Source organism: Pelophylax lessonae, assembly GCF_965119305.1.
Source record: "Pelophylax lessonae genome assembly, chromosome: 2".
NCBI lineage: Eukaryota > Metazoa > Chordata > Amphibia > Anura > Ranidae > Pelophylax > Pelophylax lessonae.
In genome coordinates, this window is record NC_138769.1 from 129322913 (window position 1) to 129341831 (window position 18919).

General features: G+C 44.6%; 1 protein-coding gene across 2 annotated transcripts in view; it reads left to right on the top strand.

Moving 5' to 3' along the window:
• Positions 1 to 18919, top strand: part of BLTP2 (bridge-like lipid transfer protein family member 2) — a 213208-nt gene that overhangs the window by 26729 nt on the left and 167560 nt on the right. For both annotated transcript variants that reach the window (XM_082247020.1, XM_082247021.1), the window contains exons 2-5: positions 1996 to 2128; positions 4641 to 4690; positions 4855 to 5017; positions 8790 to 8908. In XM_082247020.1, coding sequence (XP_082103146.1) covers positions 1996 to 2128; positions 4641 to 4690; positions 4855 to 5017; positions 8790 to 8908 — 465 coding nt within the window. The remainder of the gene's footprint in view (positions 1 to 1995; positions 2129 to 4640; positions 4691 to 4854; positions 5018 to 8789; positions 8909 to 18919) is intronic.

Here is an 18919-nt window from a genome sequence, read left to right on the forward strand (position 1 = left end):
GGTCCTGGGTAGGGTGAACTTTAAAAAGTCAAGCACCGTGGATGAAGATGGTGATAGCTGCAGGGAATCCAAGACAGACACCGCTTAGGTTTGATAAAGTGTATGCGTGCAAAATGCATAGTCATGGCAACAGGGACGCATGCGTTCCACACTGGTTGAGCGGCTTCTTCCCTTCTGGGCACCATACTTCCTCCTAAGGTGCCTCAGTGGCAGCATCCAGTCGCGCCGGCTTGGATTCCCATCTTTAACCACGCTGCTTGGCAACTCTTACGGTTCACCCTACCCAGGACCCACTTGTCCTTCAGTGTCCTCCTCTTCTCCAGCGCCAGTGTGGTAATGTTTTGTATACCTTCTGGCCCATAAATCCTTTAATGTTACAAATAAAATGACAGTATTTTTACCGATCATTGTCCATGGATCATTGGTTTCATCCTCCACACTAGCTTTAATCAGCTCCCCAGTGCTGTCAGTACCTGATGTTTTTATCCGATTGCATTTAATCCCATGACACTGGCTAGCAGCACAGTTGAACTGAGATCATAACTTTGCACTCTGTTGCTAATACAACTCCAAAGTGGGGGTTTACAGAATATAGCACCTGGAACTTGCTTTTTGTTTTTTAAGTATTGGGGCGCCTACCTTAATGCGTGCATGAACTTTAATGGCATCCCAGTCTTTGTCTGTAGCGTTCAATATTAAGTTGGCCCACCCTTTGCAGCTATACCATCTTTAACTCTTTTGGGAGGGTTGTCCACAAGGTTTAGGAGTGTGTCTATGGAAATGTTTGATCATTCTTCAAGAAGCACATTTGTGAGGACAGGCACTGATGTGGATGAGAAGGCCTGGCTTGCAGTCTCGCTCCAATTCATCCCAAAGGTGTTCTATTAGGTTGACGTCAGGACTCTGTGCAGGCCAGTCAATTTTCTCCACTCCAAACTCGCTCATCCATGCATGCCTTTATGGACCTTGCTTTGTGCACTGGTCCAAATCATTTGGTTGAGTGGGAATATGGTGTGGGGTTGTTTTTCAAGAGTTGGGCTTAGCCCCAGGGAAGGGAACTCTTAAGGAGTCAACATACCAAGTATTTTAGGACAATTATATGCTCCCAACTTTGTGGGAACAGTTGGGGGTGGCCCTTTCCTGTTCCAACATTCCTGTGCACGAGAGAGAGAATTCTGCAGGGTGTGCGTCAGAGGAGCACTAAATCGAGAAAAGCACGTTGTCCAATCCGGAAGGTTGGATATATGCAATCCAAGGTTGCCAGACCCCAAGCAAGTTTTAGTGGGTGTCCTTCCTAAAGGATAGCGGTCAGCTTCTTATTCACCATAATATCATTCATACAATTTTTAACTGCTTCAAAGCGAAGTATATGGGTTTTCCAAACCCTCGCAATTTCATTGCTGTAAAAAGATGCAAAGCTAGTTGATGCTCTAGACGAAGCAATTCTGCAATCGGCTTGCTAAGAAGAACCTCGCAGGGGTCTCTTTTAAGATCAGTATGAAATAGATTATGAAAAAGTGTAGACCCTGACCCATAGTCTGCATACCTTCAGACAAGACCACCAAATGTGTGCCATGGTGCCCACCTATGAACATACTCGGAAGCAGAGTGGAGAATCGGTTGGAATGAAATGAGCCAGCCTAGCTGGTGTATAGTACCATCTGTACAATATTTTGTAGGTATTCTCTAATAAAAGTCTGGCAGTCCTCCGGGTCCAACTGCCTCCCCAACTCACTCTCCCATTGAAGGTGATAAGGCCACAACTGTGGTTTTCTGGAAGATGAGTAAATCAATGAAATTAGGCCTGGGGAATGGGGTCGGCTCTACAGAGTCTCTTGAAGGGGGGTTAGCGTGTATAGAATATGCCAGGGTCCTATGAGCTTGTTTAAAATGTATTCTATGGACAAAAATGTTAAAAACTATAAAGAAAAACCTAAAGACTCAATGGACCACTTGGTCTTTTTCTAATGTTACTACATATGTACTCTATTGCAGATGGCTGCTCGATCGCCTGGCAACGAGCTGGTGTGAGAGAAAACTCGGGGCTGAGTTAAGAATCGGGAGTCTGGGGTTCCTAAAGCTCAAGAACATCAGTCTGAAGTTTGGAAAGCAACAGCAACAAACCTTGGTGAGAATGTGATGAGAGCTGAACGGGAACCGTTTTTTTTCCTATATTCCTTTTGCATCCCTGGGGTGATAGAACTTTCATAAAATAAAGGAAAATCACTTCTGAACATGTCTTTAACGTTTTCCTGTTTCCTGATATCTTGACATTGGCAGCGGAGTTTAATAGAACAGGCCACACATCTTTCATTCTCTTAACAGAATTTGCAAAAAAAAAAAGCTGATTAAGTGGCCAATCTGCCGATTTCCTCAACCAGGCGCCCAGAATAATTAGTTGCCTGTGCCCACCCTTTTTTAAGCACACATTTAAAAGTATTTTCAGAATTCAGCTACTGCAACTTTCCTATTATAACCATATACCACAGATGCCGAGAAGAGATAATTTCATACTGCCCAACCTGCCCTGAGGCTGGCAGAGTATTTACATTCTGATCATTCCCATCTTGCTTCCAGTCTATTGCATGTTCTGTAGGATGCTGGAGAACAAAGGCCCTCTCCAAATGTAATCCAATGCTTGTGCCAGACATGACTGTGATTCTGTATGCTACCCACACAGCCACCATACAGTATATGCCTTCAAAGCTTTTTATCTCCTAATTTGTTGTGTTCAAATTTGGGTAATTTGTTTTGTCTGCTGGTGCAGTTGCCAAATTACAAAGCCAGATTGTGGCACTCAGGGTGTGCATGCTCTGCCTGCTCTCTGGGCTAGACCAAACAGTATAAAACTTAAAGCGGAGTTCCGGCCACAAAAAAAAATTTCAATGAACATACCCCCGGGACAGTCAGGGCTAGTACATTCCACAATGGATAGCCTCTGATCTGTCCCGGTTCGCACTTGCCTGCAAGAAGAAATACTCAGTTTTAAAATTTCTTCTCCAGCGTTGCCATCTCGGATGTGGGCAGCTGAAGCCAGCGCCATCCTCTTCTGCATCCTCTTCTGTGTCTTCTTCTTCTCCCAGAATGCCCCTGCACTGGTCCCTCTCGTCACTTCTGGTGCGGCGCCGCATTCCTCCACAGCTTCTGGGCATGCCCAGAAGCTGTTTAGCAGGGAATGCGGCGTCGCACCGGAAGTGAACTGCATAGGTGAACTGCCTGCTTTTGTCTAGGGGTAAAGAGAACACAGATATACTTACCTAATCCGCTGATCTTCTGAGCACAGGACCGGTCCCTTTCCAACCTTGACCTCCCCACGCACACTAATTGTCTTGTGCATGGACTGTTCCTGGCATCGTCATGGCCCGTTAGACCAACTCTGGGCTTGAGAACAGCAGGAACAGTCCACTGTTGAACATTGGGGGGGCGACTTTTTTCCGGAAGATCGAAGGATCAGTTAAGTATAGCTTTTCTGTGTGCCCCTGGACAAAACAAGCAGTTAATCCATGCAGTGCGGGCACAGCCCCACTGCATGGGAAAGTTTTTTTTTTTTTCTTTCCGGAAGTTCTTTAAATTGTCTCAGCATATAAAATATAGGCTTATTCCTAGGTTAGTTGCTACAGAGAGGCTGTTGTTGAGTTCTGAAAGTGCACGTAAAACAAATCTGTTAGAGGAAGGGTATTAAACAGCCAGCAGGATCAGACATCCTAAACTGTTAGTACATACGTATTAGCAGGTTCAGACATTGTTGTAGGGGAATGGGGTGTTTATGCTTATGTTTCGATCAGCCATCAGAAAGTTATTTGCTTATTCACTTCCTAGAGGCTCTGGGTGGCACTGATGGGATGATCGTCAAGATAAGCAGCATTTATTCTTAAAGATCATTCGAAGTCAGAAGGTGGTAAGCAATAAGTGGATTATTGGCTTTAATTTTTTTTCCCTGTGTGGTTATTTTGTTAGAGGAAAAGAAACCATGTAACCCATAAGGCCCCTTTCACACAGGCGGACCGTTCAGATTTGCCTGTCCGTTTTTTTGGCGGATCTGAACGGTCCCCCCCCCATGCATTCCTATGGGGCATCGGATGTCATCGGAGACATGTCCGCTGACACCCGATCCGATCCGTCAAATCTGGACGGATGGAAACCCTATTTTCCATCCGTCCAGCGGATCGGATGGGATCGGATGAGAACAGATCTACGGTCCGTTCCCATCTGATTCCCCCATAGAGATGCATGGGGAACTGACAGCTGTGTCTCCGCACGCAGCGCGGAGACACAGCTGTCATCCTCCTGCTCAGCGGGGGATCGGCGGCTCGATCCCCCGCTGAGAAAAACGGAATCCGTCTGACAGACGGATAGTGTGAAAGGAGCATTAGGCTGCCTACCTGCATCAAACGCTGGTCGAAAGGATTGATATTGATTGAGGATTGCCATGTGTATGACCATTTTTTTTTTTCTTTTTTTTTTGTAATATTGCTGCTGTTCTGTTGTATGGTCATTTGAGGTTTGGTTAACTGACATCTATAAAATGCTTGAAATCTTCTTTTTTTTTTTTTTTTTTTTGTTCCTTTCCAGTTAAGCTAAAACACCACTGTAATTTTTATATATATATATATATATTTATTTATTTTTGTTCCCTATAGGAAATTGATAGCATCTGGGTGTCTAGCAAACTACTGAATCATGAGTTACAGTAAGTACTTTGCTTTTATTATTATAATCCATGTGTGACTTCTCTTTCCTTGGGCACATACACTTGTTTTAGCTTTTGCGTGTGTTGCATGTACTATTTTTATTACAGTGCAATTCATGCATTGTAGTCATTGTGTGTCTTTTTTTAATTCTTTTTTTTTTTAGTCATTATTTTGCCCTGTGTTTTGGAGAGGTGCGTATTCGAACAGACCTTCAAGGATTATCGCTGCCCCACCAAAGGACACCCAGTGCTCCTTCAGAAGCCGCCCCAGGTAGAAGTGGGGACAGCACATCAATTAGTCCATCAGTGTTAAAAGTCTTATCACAAGTAAGTTTTGTGGCTCCAAAACTGGTAGATGTCTCAAAGAATGGCAAGTGGATAGTTTTGTTTTCCCTTTTGTCCCACAAAAAAGTAACATTTGCCTTTCAAAAAAATTTTTGAAAGTGTCTGTGTGACTTGATTCACACTGCCGCGACTTGTCAGGCGACTTGTCAGCCTCACAAGTCTTGATCCCTCGCGGTCCATTGACTGCTATAGGACCCGTTCTAATAGGAGCGACACAAGTCGCTCCGACTTAGAAAAAGGGTCCTGTACTATTTCGGGGCGACCTCGGAGCGACTTGCATAGACATTCATTATATGAAGTCCGTGCAAGTCGCGCCGAAGTCGCGATGCACAGGACTTCACAGGGCGCCCCCGAAGTAGTACAGAGTCGTGTTGCCATAGTGTAAACCGACTCTGTTTGTACGATGAGTATTTTCATTGTTCAAAAGTTCTTATCATTGCTCTTTTACGCAGTGCCGGGACAAGGTCATCCAGTGCCCAAGGCAAAGATGCCGAACTGCATCCCCGCCCCGTTCATGATTTGCAAACTTAGGGGATCCCCAGCCCTATGCCCAGTAGTCTTTCACTTGTCAAAAATCACTGCCGCTGTCACTACTCTTGTCAGCCTTGTAACAGAAGGAAGGCGCCCCCATCCATACAGTAGACCATTGCGCCCAAGGTAGCCTTTCCTCCTGCCCACCCCTTGTCCCTGCCCTGCTTTTACGCACCCTACTCTTCCCAGTCCTCTCCTGATAGTGACCTATGACTCTCAAAGTGGGTACATCTTATACAAAGTCTATACAGTGTGCTCCCCTGTAACCTATACTATTCCTACCTCTGATTTATCAGTGCTGGTTTGTGTGCTGCTTTCCACAGGTCCTGCTCTATGTGAGCCTGCATTTTGTTACCATATTTGCATTTTTAGTACCCAGCACTACTCCTAATATTGGGATACCCTTGTTGTTTTTGTGCCTGAGTTGGAATCGACTGCAAAGATCTTTGATTACTTAAATGTCTTAACGATGTCTGACACTGGAGAATAGTTGAACTATTTGGCATCTGTCTGTTTCTGAAATCTGAGTTTTAGATGAATTCATGATTATCATGCATATAAATCGAAGAGTATAATATAAGACAATCGTTTATAAAAATTTCAAATTTTATTTTGTGTACCATGGTACTAATAAACAATATATTGGTTTTGACGGGGCTTGGACCATTGTGTTTCTCAGGCTCTCAAAATAACCATTGCTTTGGAAAGGAATTGTCAGATATTGCTTAATAATATGTAGGAACTAAAGTCGGTGTAAATAAGACAATTGAAGATCATTTTACCAATTTTAAAGTAGATCAGCCTAAAACTGAAAACCTAAAAAAACCTAAAACTGAAATCTCTAAACCTACTTGCAGCCACAATCTAAGATTAATCTATCTAGCCCTGTAAAGCAAAAATCGCTATACATACCTTTTTCTAAAGCCTCTCCGGTCCAGTCCTATGCTGAGCTGTCAGCAGTGGCTTCTCTGTATAAATGGGTGCAGAAGAGGCAGCTGACAAGGGAAGCCCCATAGGAAGTCTATGGGTGACGTCACTTCCTGGGCATTTTCGAGCTGATGTTGGCTGTCTCCTGTACACAGCTTCCACCGCTGGAGACTGGACTGGATCAGCTGCAGTAAAGGTATGTATAGCGACTTTTTTTTACTTTTACTTTTTACAGGGCTATATAGGCTAGTCTTGGATTGTGACTGCAAGTAGATTTAGAGATTTTTTAGTTTTAGGCTGAATTTCCACTTTAAGGCAGAAGGGCACTTTAGGAACATTTTCTATGGATGTCTAAAAATCCTGTTTAGCTCTGACTTAATAGGTATTCGTATTTTAAAGGTCTGCTGTTCAACATACCAAATGTCAAATTAAAGTGGTTCTGAAGGCTAACTCTGGATATACATCTACCGTTGGCCAGTTCAGCAGGCTGAATTAACGTCTGTGTGTACCGCTGTCTGTTCAATGGGAGTGGGTGTAATGACTGGCTTCTATCGAACGGTCATACTGAAAAACCAGCAATCAATCAGCTTGTGCAGGACAATGCTAATCAGTGTATTCTGGTGGGAGGGGGCAGAGTCCCCGCTGTCAGAATACAATGACCCCTGCATCAACATTGCTTGTGTTGATTCAGGGATCTGTGAGGTGTGTTTTTGTTTTTCGTTTTTTTACTTTAAAGAGGTTGTAAACCGATAATTTTTTTTTTATTTTCTTTACATCCTGAAAGATAAAGACATAATGAGCTAGTATGCATCGCATACTAGCTCATTATCAAATACTTACCTTAGAACGAGCCCTCGCCGCGCCGCTCTCTTACCTCTATGACGGGCGACATGTACAGTCGCCCGTCTTCCGGGATCGCGGCATCCGGCCATCTGATTGGCCGGAGCCGCGGTGACGTCACTCCCGCGCACGCGCGCGGGAGCCGATGGTCACGGCACAGGGCTCTGAGGGAACGGCACGATCTGCCGTTCCTTCAGAACGCATGCGCCAGTGACGTCACTGGCTGCATCAAATGTAAATATCTCCTAAACGGTACATGTTTAGGAGATATTTACAGTACCTATAGGTAAGCCTTAACATAGGCTTACCTATAGGTACAACTTCCTGAGGAGGGTTTACTTCCTCTTTAAAGGGTAACTCCACTTTCGTGGAGAAAAAAATTAGCAAATAAAGAAAAAATAATACAGCATATACAACTGTGACACAAATCATATTGTAATTGAATGTTAAGAAAAAAATGACCTTTCCTTTTCAATCCGCAGCTGCCGTAATTTTCTGAAAATGCAATACAATATGGCTACCTGGAGTTGTTCTGTACACAGAATGTCTACTGACCACACCCCAGAAACATAATTTCCTGCTTGTGTGATTGGCTCACCAATTTTCACAGAAATCTGCCTAAGATACAAGTCAGATTTCTGGCATCCCCTGCAACAAATATTTCATTTTTGGTAAAGTACTACCCAATAGGAACATGTCTAAAAGGATGCAGGCCCAGCAGAGTTCCTCATTGGTGCTCTGCAGCTGAACAGCTGATTGATAATTATGAAACCACTCCGATTAGACCCATTAAGCCCAGAGGAACAAACAGGGATTTCTTCAGAATAACAAAAGGTAGGAATCTGCAACATAGGTTGTTATAATCTATGTAATATACATAGATCTCCCAGAGGGGAATTTTTTTTTTTCTTAACAAAAGTGGAGTTACACTTTAATGCATTCTCTGCATTAAGGTAAAAAACTCCCTTCTACTTGTCCCCTCTGTCCACCACCCTCTCGCGATTTAGCCCTGTCCTGGCTGCAGCCTGTTCTCCTTTCTTCCTGGTCTTACATGAAGTGTAAGGGGGCGGGTCTTACCAGCGCTGTTTGGTCTATAGATGCACACAGCCCAGTTCAGGAGCGCACCTGCACAGATGCCCCCTCAGCACCGTGCTTGCTGAGGGTGCATCTGGATGAGAGAAGGAGCAAACCGTGCCAGCGGGGGACTCCATGAGAGGAGGTAAGGGACCGCTCTGTGCAATATCATTGCACAGAGCAGGTAAGTGTAACCTCTTCTTCTTCTTTTTTTTTTTTTATTATTTTAATGGAAAAAAAAGTTTAACTTTCATTTCGTTTTAAGGAGGGAGATTGATTTTAACAAAAAAGAACAAAGCAGAAATGTAATGAGAATGAAAATGTAATGAGAGAAAATGTACTTCATTTTATTGATATTTGTCCATCTCTTGCATTTCTACAGCTGCTGTCTATACATCTGGACTCTGTGAATATTATGGTTCTTAATGTGGCCGAGTCTGAATCTTTGTGGCATGTCACTTTTTCGAAGATAAATGTAATATTGGACAGCGATGGGAAAAAGTAGGCAAATATTTACTACTAGTGTTTAAATAGAACCATATATCTAAGGCATTTCCATAGTGCTTGACTTGCTGCAGAAAAATGAAAGGAATGTAACCTTTAGGGATCTTTATCAGTAATCTGTACAGAAACTCCTCTGCCACCAAAACATAGTTGATTATTGATTTTGGAGTGCTGGTCATTGTAAAGTAACCAATATGATAGAAAAAGCCTGCTGCTGCAAACTGTTAAATCACAAAGTCTTTACCAAGGTGTTTACTGCCTTACTGATTTACTGTAGTCTTAAAACCAACATTTCAGATTCCTGATATGTGCCTGCAGTACCATGTACTCATATGAAAAAGCATCCTGTTCTCTTTGTATTGCTTCCTTTATGTGAAATCCCCGGTGTTCCTGCCAGTCCCTCTACTTTCCTATTAAAAATTGGCCACACTAAGCAGAGGAACACACAGTGGTCAGTTCTCTAGCTGCGCTGGGAACCCAGCCTGTTCTCCTCCAATGATCAGGCTTAGCCTGGCACCCCCCCCCCCCTCTGCTCAGCCTTTCACTGGGACGCTCAGTGTGCTGCTGATTCTTCCCCCAGCTCTTATGCAGTTGAGAACAGAAGGAATGGTGTTTATAATGTGTGTGTGTTGTTTTTTTTTTTTTATATCTATACACAAAAGTTTTGCCTTTCATTTCTGTTTTAAACTGAATGGGTTGTTTTACAAGGTGATCTTTACAATTACTTTAACCCACTGAAATTATAGCAAACAACCAAATTGCCAAAAACTGGAGCATTTTTGTCAGGATTTAAAGAATAGTTTGTGCAAGCCCACTTAACCACTTGTCGACTGCCGAACGACTATTTACGTCGGCAGTCAGCCCCTCACAGGCAAAGCGACGTAGGGCTACGTCGCTAGCCTGTAAGGGTTTTGGGAGCGAGCGAGCGCGCGCCGCCGGATGCGCGCTCCCGCTCGGTCACGGACCCCCCTGCGCGTGTGCCCGACGGACCCGATGTTCGCCGGGCACTCGCTATCGTCCGTGACAGCGGGAGAAAGGCAGGCGGCTAATGTAAACAAAGCCGCCTGTCATTCTCCCCTGTGTAAGAATGGTGATCAAACGGTTCTACTATGTAGGACCGTTGATCACTTTTCTTACACATCAAGCCACAGCCAATCACAGTTAGAAACATGCCCCTAGGACACACTTAACCCCTCCCTCTCCAATACAGTTAACTCCTTCACTGCCAGTGTCATTTTTACAGTAACCGTGCATATGTATAGCACTGATTACTGTAGAAATGTCACTGGTAACCCCAAAAGTGTAAAAAATGTCAGTCAAGGGTCCGATCTGTCAGCCCCAATGTCACAGTCCCGCAAAAAAAAACGCAGATCGCCGCCATTACGCGTTAAAACAAAAATGACAAAAATCTTTCCCTTTGTTAGTAAACGCAATAACTTTTGCGCAAACCAATCAAAATACGCTTTTTGCGATTTTTTTTTTTTTTTTTTTTTTTTTTTTTTTTTTTACCAAACATATGGTAAAAAAAGAAAATTGGCCTAAAATGTTAAAAAATTTTGATTTTTACATATTTTTTTTTGGGAATTTCATATAAAAAAATGTGAAAAATATTGTTATTTTTGCAAAATCGACGCTTTGTTTTTGTTTATAGCGCATGATCAAAAAATCGCACAGGTGATCAAATACCACCAAAAGAAAGATCTGTTTGTGGGGAAAAAAAGGACGCCAAATTAGTTTAGGTACAGCGTCGCACGACCGCGCAATTGTCCGTTAAAGTCACGCAGTGCCGAATCGCAAAATGGGCCCTAGTCAGGAAGGGGGTAAAATCTTCCGGGGCTTAAGTGGTTAAAGTAGATGTCAACACAATAGCTAAAATCTCATATAATCTTTTACACGTACAGTATTTGCAAATTCATATTTATTTTCAGTTTGTTTTTAAATTGACAACTTTCATTAAAATACCTAGTAGTCCAGCCATATATGGCCTTGTCCAGGCTCTTCCTGGTATTGGGTGACCATTTTTCTATTTCTCAGATGCAGCTGGCACTGGAGCAAGCACATGTAGACATGAAAGTGCTGCAAAGAGGCCACAGTAGACACAAAGAATGAAAAATACAGTACCGTGTAAACGTTTTTTACAGCTGGATCACACCACAAAAACGCACTCCAGATCAGATGCATTTCTGCATGCACGTTTTTAAATGTGTTCCTCTGTGTTTTTGATGCGTTTCCAGATGCATTGCAGATGCTGTATCTTTTTTTTTTTCTGTGTTTTTTTTTTTTTTTTTTTTCATTATACTGGGGTCTTGTGCATTATTTGATGTGTTTTACTGCATTTCAGTACAGTCCAGTGCAGGAAAAATGCAGCATGTTCTAGTTTTTTTTTCTTTTTCAGGAACCAACCGTACTGGTGTGAACTGTGCCATTGGAAACCTTATAACCTACTTTCTATGTTTTTGATGCAGAAAAGCAATGCACTGGACTGTGTGTGGTGTGAACTGACCCTTAGGCAGGTGTAACAAAATGCTGTAAATTAAGATTGCTTTTAAAAATAGAAGTATTCATAGTTTATTTTTATCAATTAACACAATGGAAAGTAAAATCCAAATCAAATCAATATTTGTTGTGACAACCCTTAGCCTTTTAAAGAACATCAGTTGTTCTTTGCACACAGTTTTTGAAGGCACTTGACAGATGGGTTGTTCCAAACTAACCACAGATCTAATGTGGATGAAGGCTTCCTCAGATCCTTCTGCCTCTTCATGTGATTCCAGACACTCTGATGATGAGATCAGGGTTTTGTGGGGGCCAAACCATCACTTCCAAGACTCTTGTTCTTAACCACTTGCCTTCTGTGCACTTAAACACCCTTCCCATCCAGGCCAATTTTCAGCTTTCAGCGCTGTCACACTTTGACTGACAATTGCGCGGTCATGCTACACTGTACCCATATGAAATTTTTATCATTTTTTTCACACAAATAGAGCTTTCTTTTGGTGGTATTTAATCATCTCTGGGTTTTTTATTTTTTACAAAAAAAAAGAATAAAGACAAAAAATTTTGAAAAAAAAAAAAAAGTTTTTCTTATTTTCTGCGAGTAAATTTTGAAAATAAATTTTTCTCCTTCACTGATGTGCGCTGATGAGGCGGCACTGATGGGCACTGATGAGGTGGCACTGATGGGCACTGATGAGGTGGCACTTATGGGCACTGATGAGGTGGCACTTATGGGCACTGATGAGGAGGTACTAATATGCCGCACTGATGAGCACTGATAGGCGGCACTGATAGGCGGCACTGCTGGGCACTGAGAAGTGGCACTGAGAGGTGGCACGCTGGGCACTGAGAGGCGGCACTGCTGGGCACTGAGAGGCGCCACTGATGGGCGTCACTGATGGGCACTGAGAGGCGGCACTGATGGGCACTGGCGGATGGCACTGATGGACACTGACGGGTGGCACTGATGAGCACTGATGGGCGGCACTGATGAGCACTGGTGGGCAGCACCATCAGTGCCCACACTCAGTGCCCATAGTGCTGCCAGTCAGTGCTCATCAGTGCCTAGATGAGCAGGCACTGATGGGCACTGACTGGCAGCACTATGGGCACTGATTGTGGGCACTGATGGGGGACACTGATGGCGGGCACTGTTGGGGGCAATGTGTGTATGTTTTTTTACCTTGCAGTAATCAGGGCACTGGTGATCGGTGCCCTGATTACATGTCTCTGTGTCCCCAGCGCTGTGAGGCTCCCCCTCCTTCCTCACACTGCAGGCTCCGTGTGAGGAAGGAGCGCCGGCGATGAGAGATGATCTCATATGTTTACATATGAGATCATCTCTCATTGGATGGTCCGATCACATGGTGAATGGCCGCTGTGATTGGCCATTCACCACGATCTGTGATCGGCCGTGTCCAAGGGACACGGCCGACACAGATTCTCCCCGATGCGCGCTCGCGGGAGCGCGCGGGGAGCCTGCTTCTGGGAGGCCGTTTAAAAACGGCCTCCCGAAAATTCGAGTCCGTGCTGCAGCCGTATATAGGCTGTAGCGCGGATGGGATGTAGTTAATAACATTGGCTGAATGCTTGGGGTTGTCCTACTGCAGAATAAATTTGGGGCAAATCAAAAGCCTCCCTGATAGTATGGCATGATGGATAAGTATCTGCCTGTATTTCCCAGCATTTAGGACACCATTCTTGCTTACAAAATCTTCAACTCCATTTGTCGAAATGCAGTCCCAAACTTGCACGGAACCTTCACCATGCTTTACTGTTGCCTGCAGAGAATTACTATTGTACTGACCCTTCGGCGAACAAACTCTCTCCTGCTACAGCCAAATATTTTTACGGCTTTATGCATACAGGGCGTTTTTGCAGTTGCTTTTAGGAGCATCAGACTTTTTTTTTTTTTTTTTTTTGCAGCTTAACCACTTGCCGACCGCCGCACGCCGATCTACGTCGGCGGTCAGCCCCTCACAGGCAAAGTGACGTAGGGCTACGTCACTAGCTTGTGAGGGTCTAGGGAGCGAGCGCGCGCCGCCGGAGGCGCGCTCTCGCTCCCGCGTGGTCACGGACCCCCCCCCCCCCCCCCCCCGCGCGTGTGACCGGCGGACCCGATGTCCGCCGGCCACTCTGCGATCGGCGGGGGAGAGGGAGAAAGTCAGGCAGCTTGTGTAAACAAGCTGCCTGTCATTCTCCCCTCTGTATGAGAGCTGATCATATGGATCTACTATGTAGATCCGTTGATCACTCTGCATACAGCTGCAGCCACAGCCAATCACAGTTAGAATCACGCCCCTAGGGACACACACAGCCCCTCCCTCTCAAATAAAGTTAACCCCTTCACTACCAGTGTATTTTTACAGTAACAGTGCATATATATAGCACTGATTACTGTAGAAATGTCACTGGTTACCCCAAAAGTGTCAAAAATGTCAGTCAAGGGTCCGATCTGTCCGCCACAATGTCGCAGTACCGCAAAAAAAATCGCAGATCGCCGCCATTACGCGTTAAAAAAAAAACAACAAAAATGACAAAAATCTTTCCCTTAGTCAGTAAACGCAATAACTTTTGCGCAAACCAATCAAAATACGCTTTTTGCGATTTTTTTTTTTTTTACCAAACATAGGTAGCATAAAACAAATTGGCCGAAAACGTTAAAAAATTTTGATTTTTACATTTTTTTTGGGGGGAATTTCATATAAAAAAAGGGAAAAATATTGCTATTTTTGCAAAATTGACGCTCTTTTTTTGTTTATAGCGCGTGATCAAAAAATCGCACAGGTGATCAAATACCGCCAAAAGAAAGCTCTATTTGTGGGAAAAAAAGGACGCCAAATTCGTTTAGGTACAGCGTCGCACAACCGCGCAATTGTCCGTTAAAGTCACGCAGTGCCGAATCGCAAAATAACCCCTGGTCGTTTAGCAGCCAAATCCTCCGGGGCTTAAGTGGTTAAAAATGCCCCTCCATGTTATCTTATGGCCTTATGCACACGCAGACGTTTTGCAGCCGTAAGTGGCATAGATGTTTTGAAGCTGCAAAAAAAAACCCATGGCTATTGCGTTCTGAGGACCAGCGTCAGAGCTGTAAAAACATCTGACGCTGCTAAAGACTGCGTAGTGTTGCATAATGTTGCTTATACAGCATTAAGCTACGTTATACGTTTTTTTTTTTTTTAATGTGAAAATCAATGGTTCCCCATGGGAGCCCATTGATTTGAATGCAGGTCGCACCACTAGTCGGATCAGGATGATCCGACTTGTGGAACAACTTGTGCTCTGAGGATCATGAGGGGGAACTCCATGCCAAAATGGGGAAAAAAACGGTGTGGGGGTCCCCCCGGGGTTCCAAACCAGGCCCTTCGGGTCTGGTATGGATTTTGTGGGGAGCCCCACGCTGTTTTTCCAGTCCCCCCCCCCCCCCAAAAAAAAATCCATACCAGACCTTTATCCGAGCGTGCAGGTCAGGAAAGGGGAGGGGATGAGCAAGTGGCCCCACCCCCTCCTGGACCATACCAGGCCACACAACCTCAACATGGGGGGGTGGGTGCTTTGGAGCAGGGAGGGCTCTGCACCCCCCACCCCAAAGCACCTTGTCCCCATTTTGATGAGGACAAGGGTCTCTTCCCGACAACCCTGGGTGGTGGTTGTGGGGGTCCACGGGCAGGGGGCTTATCGAAATCTGGACACCCCCTGTAATAGGGGGGCCCCCAAATTCTGGAACCCCTCCCTATGTGAATGAGTATGGGGTACATTGTTCCCCTACCCCTTCACCCCAAAAAAAGGCATTGTAGTGTAAATAATGACAAGAGACGGTTTTTGGGGGTCCTTTATTAAAAATCTTCCTCCGGTCTTCTCCCTCTGATAAGCCCCTTGTCTGCAGACCCCACAACCACCGCCCAGGGTTGTCAGGAGAGGCCCTTGTCCTCATCAACATGGAGACAAGGTGCTTTGGGTTGAGGGTGTGTGGCCTGGTATGGTCCAGGAGAGGGTGGGGCCACTCACTCATCCCCTCCCCTTTTCCCATGATAACTCTTACAGGGGTGAACTTCCCTTCCTAGGGGTAGATTTTTTTTTCTCCCTTTGTTCATAAGTACAAGTTGTTCATAACTTGAATATTTGTAACTAGTGTTGGGTGCACGGGTCGGGCCGAACACCTGAATTTGCAGGGCGTTCACCCCACCAAACACCCCCCCCCCCCCCAAACCATACCAGGCCACATGCCCTCAACATTCCTCGCAGCATGGGGTCACTAGATACTGGCCCCTCCCCCATGTTAATGGTTCACGCTTCCCCCCCCCGTTCCTGGCCTACCAGGCTGGGTGCCCGGATAAAGGTCTGGTATGAATTTAAGGTGGGGGGACCCAACTCCTTTTTTTTTTTTTTTTTTTTGGCGTGGGGTTTTCCTTAAAATTCACCATGCCGTTTTTTTTTTTATTTAATTTTCTTATAGCTGGGTGCCAAATACTGCAACCGGGAGTCATTTTAAATGTGATTTGCTCTCTTTTTTTTTTTCTCCCTCTATCGTCTATCGACAGATGCAGCCTCATCTCCCTGAGCTGAGTGGGTTTATGCTCCTCCTATCCGGAGTAGTCTAGGCAGAAAAATTTGAATATACACGCCCAGGGGGCTGTTCCTCTAGGCATAAACCCCCACTGCACAACCCAGCAGATCAGTTTTTCTGCCTAGAGAAGGAGTAGACCTAGGTTTCTTGTTGGGACTCTGGTCTCAGTTTTTTTATTCTTTTCAGAAAATTTTCTTTTATTTCTCTTTACTCACTTTCTAGCTAGTGTTCAGGGAAGAATTTTCTTGGTGATCTAAAGCAACGATGCCAGCTGGGGCTTCGTACTGGATATTCTAGATCCTTATGGTCCCCCCAGTCTGGCCTAGGAGCGTGAGCAGGTTACAGTTCTGACCTAGGCCTAGCCACAACTGTGCCCCCTTGTCCGTAGGGGGACAAGCCTGGGAGAGGATGCCTCACCGGGACACAACAACTTGGAACGCCCTGAGTCACAGCGTACTTATAGGCTGGCAGCACCCCCACTTCGGGTGGGAGGCAGTCTGCCCGGAGCAAAGCCCACTCGGTCCTTCGTATGGTAAGTAACTGTGCCCCCCTTGCCACTGCTGGCCTTGGGGGGATGTGGGCCCTCCCCTGAGGATAATGAGATTTGTGCCTCCCAAGAGATCGCCCTGGTCTGCCCGGTACCCGGTCTGTGTATCTTTCCCTGTCCCTGCGGACTGTGTGTCTGGAGTGCTCGGGGGGAGGGGGGGGGGGCATGGTACCTTAGGCTTGCTGGTCCCTGTTGTGTGCCCCGAGGCCTTCATGTGTCGGTCCCTAGCCGCATGGTGCGCCATGGGCGCCGCCATCTTATGTGTGGGCAATGGAATTTTTTCCCCATAGACTTCTATGGGGCAGCCTTTTTCCCTTCAGCTTCCTATTGTTTTGTTTGGGCATCCATCTTTATGTAGCCCTGGTGCTATTCTCGGCAGAGTATTCTTACCAGGCGATATCACTTCCTGTGTGGTAATTTCCTGCTGCTGAGCCGAGGTCACTTCCTGCCTTTCTCTCCATGCTGTGCAAGATTCAGGAGGACATGTGTCTGTGGTATTAAAGTATTGGGGATCCCTTCGGCCATTTCCTTGCACTTTCTGCTGCCAGTTTGGTTTAAAGGGGTTCCCTGCAGACCGCTGCGATTGGTGGTGGATACCTTGATCAGCGCTCTTAAAGCTACAGTACTCCGTTTTTGCAATTTGCACTATGGAGTCCCAAACTGGAATATCACCCTCAGTCCCACTCTGTGCGACTCCCGGACAGTCCGGATCGCAGTCGCTGGCTGCCATTTCAGCTGCCCTGGAAAGTCTGGCGACTAAAGTTGATTTAGTCATTAAAAAGGTTGATAGCCTGCTGCCTTGTCTATTTATGGAGGTGCAATGTGATATGGAAATACTCGCGCCAAGGAGTGCAAAATAATGTGTGTTGGGAAGCTGCAATGTAATCAGGTGCACTAAAAATTAAAAATTAAAAATTAGTGATCTAGGATTGTGAACAGAAAAAAGCTTACTGCGCTACCCTTATAGCTAGTGAACAGCTCTTAGTTTGGGTTGTTGGTTAACAGAGTGCAGTATGGTGAATAAAAATAAATAAATACGTAAGTATAGATCACTCCAAACTCAAATATAAAGTGCAATAATACCCATATGACATAAAAAGAAATATATAATAACAATACAAGTATATATATCAAAGAATGGTGCAACAACAGCATACATTAAAAATATGACTTAAAATGGTGACAGTCCGTTTAACGTGACTAAAGTGCAAAGTGCTGGGAAAAAAAGTCTCTTGTGCAGATTTCAAACGGTGGTGACTCCTGTGACCCTTTGATCACCCTCCAGTGCTCGAAGGTAAGGTAGCCCACTTACCAGATATGGTGGATTCTTATGGCGTACGCCAAAAAGAATCTATAAACGCTTGTGTGTATCTCCTAACCTCGGATGGTCCGGTTCTGTGTTTGGCCCATATGTACTCGGGATAAACAAGAAAGAGAAATGCTCCTCATAGTGTAGAAAGGTAACGACCTTTATTACTCGAACACATGCATAAAAACACACTCTTCATATAAAAACACATCCAGTAAAAAGTCCTTAAAAACTGTGATGAACTCCAGAAACTCTCGTGCAAATAACGCAAAGAAAAACCGTGATAGGTCACAGCAAAAAGTGTGGGGTACCCATATGGATACTAGTACCGCTGCTGAGCTTCCATAGTGCCTCGCGGCACGGTAAGTCTGGACGCTGTGTGATCACCGCTGGGTTTGCCGTACACGGAAGTGGTGTGGCGGCGTGCGGTCCAGCGATAGCTCAGAGCGAGGCAGCGTGCGTACCAACTTGACGCGTTTCGTCAGAGATGTGACGTCTTCGGAAGTGGTACGTGCGCTGCGTGTCAGCTTGGTTTTATGCGGAAGGATCAAGGTTCAGCCCATCTTGATCCCGCCTCAATAATTTATGCAAACCGGAAGTAATTCATTGAGTCCGCAATCTAATTTCTATGTACATATTACTCCCATTTGTTATTGATGTTAGATACGAATAGCTTTTTTTGGGTCGGCCTAAGACCATTTATTTAGTTTAAAATCATCCCGAAGCCATTTTATTACTATTGTGCCATAATGTATATATAAGAGAATCAATCAATTACTTCCGTATGGAGCATAATCGATTGTCATTACATTCATAATTACTAAATCACTCTTTAACCAACAATAATAATTTACATCATTATTAAACATGTTACAATACACTAAAGATTTAATTAATAAATAGCTCGCTCAATACTAATAGGCCTACTGTAATACACTATGGAATTTGTTCAATGTGCAATAAATACAACATGATAAATGTCCCCTTATATTGTTTACATTATAAACCCCTTTGTGTGTTGCAAATATTAAAATGATAAAAATATATATATGTCCATTTACATTAATAGCATTAGAAAATAAGTTAAAT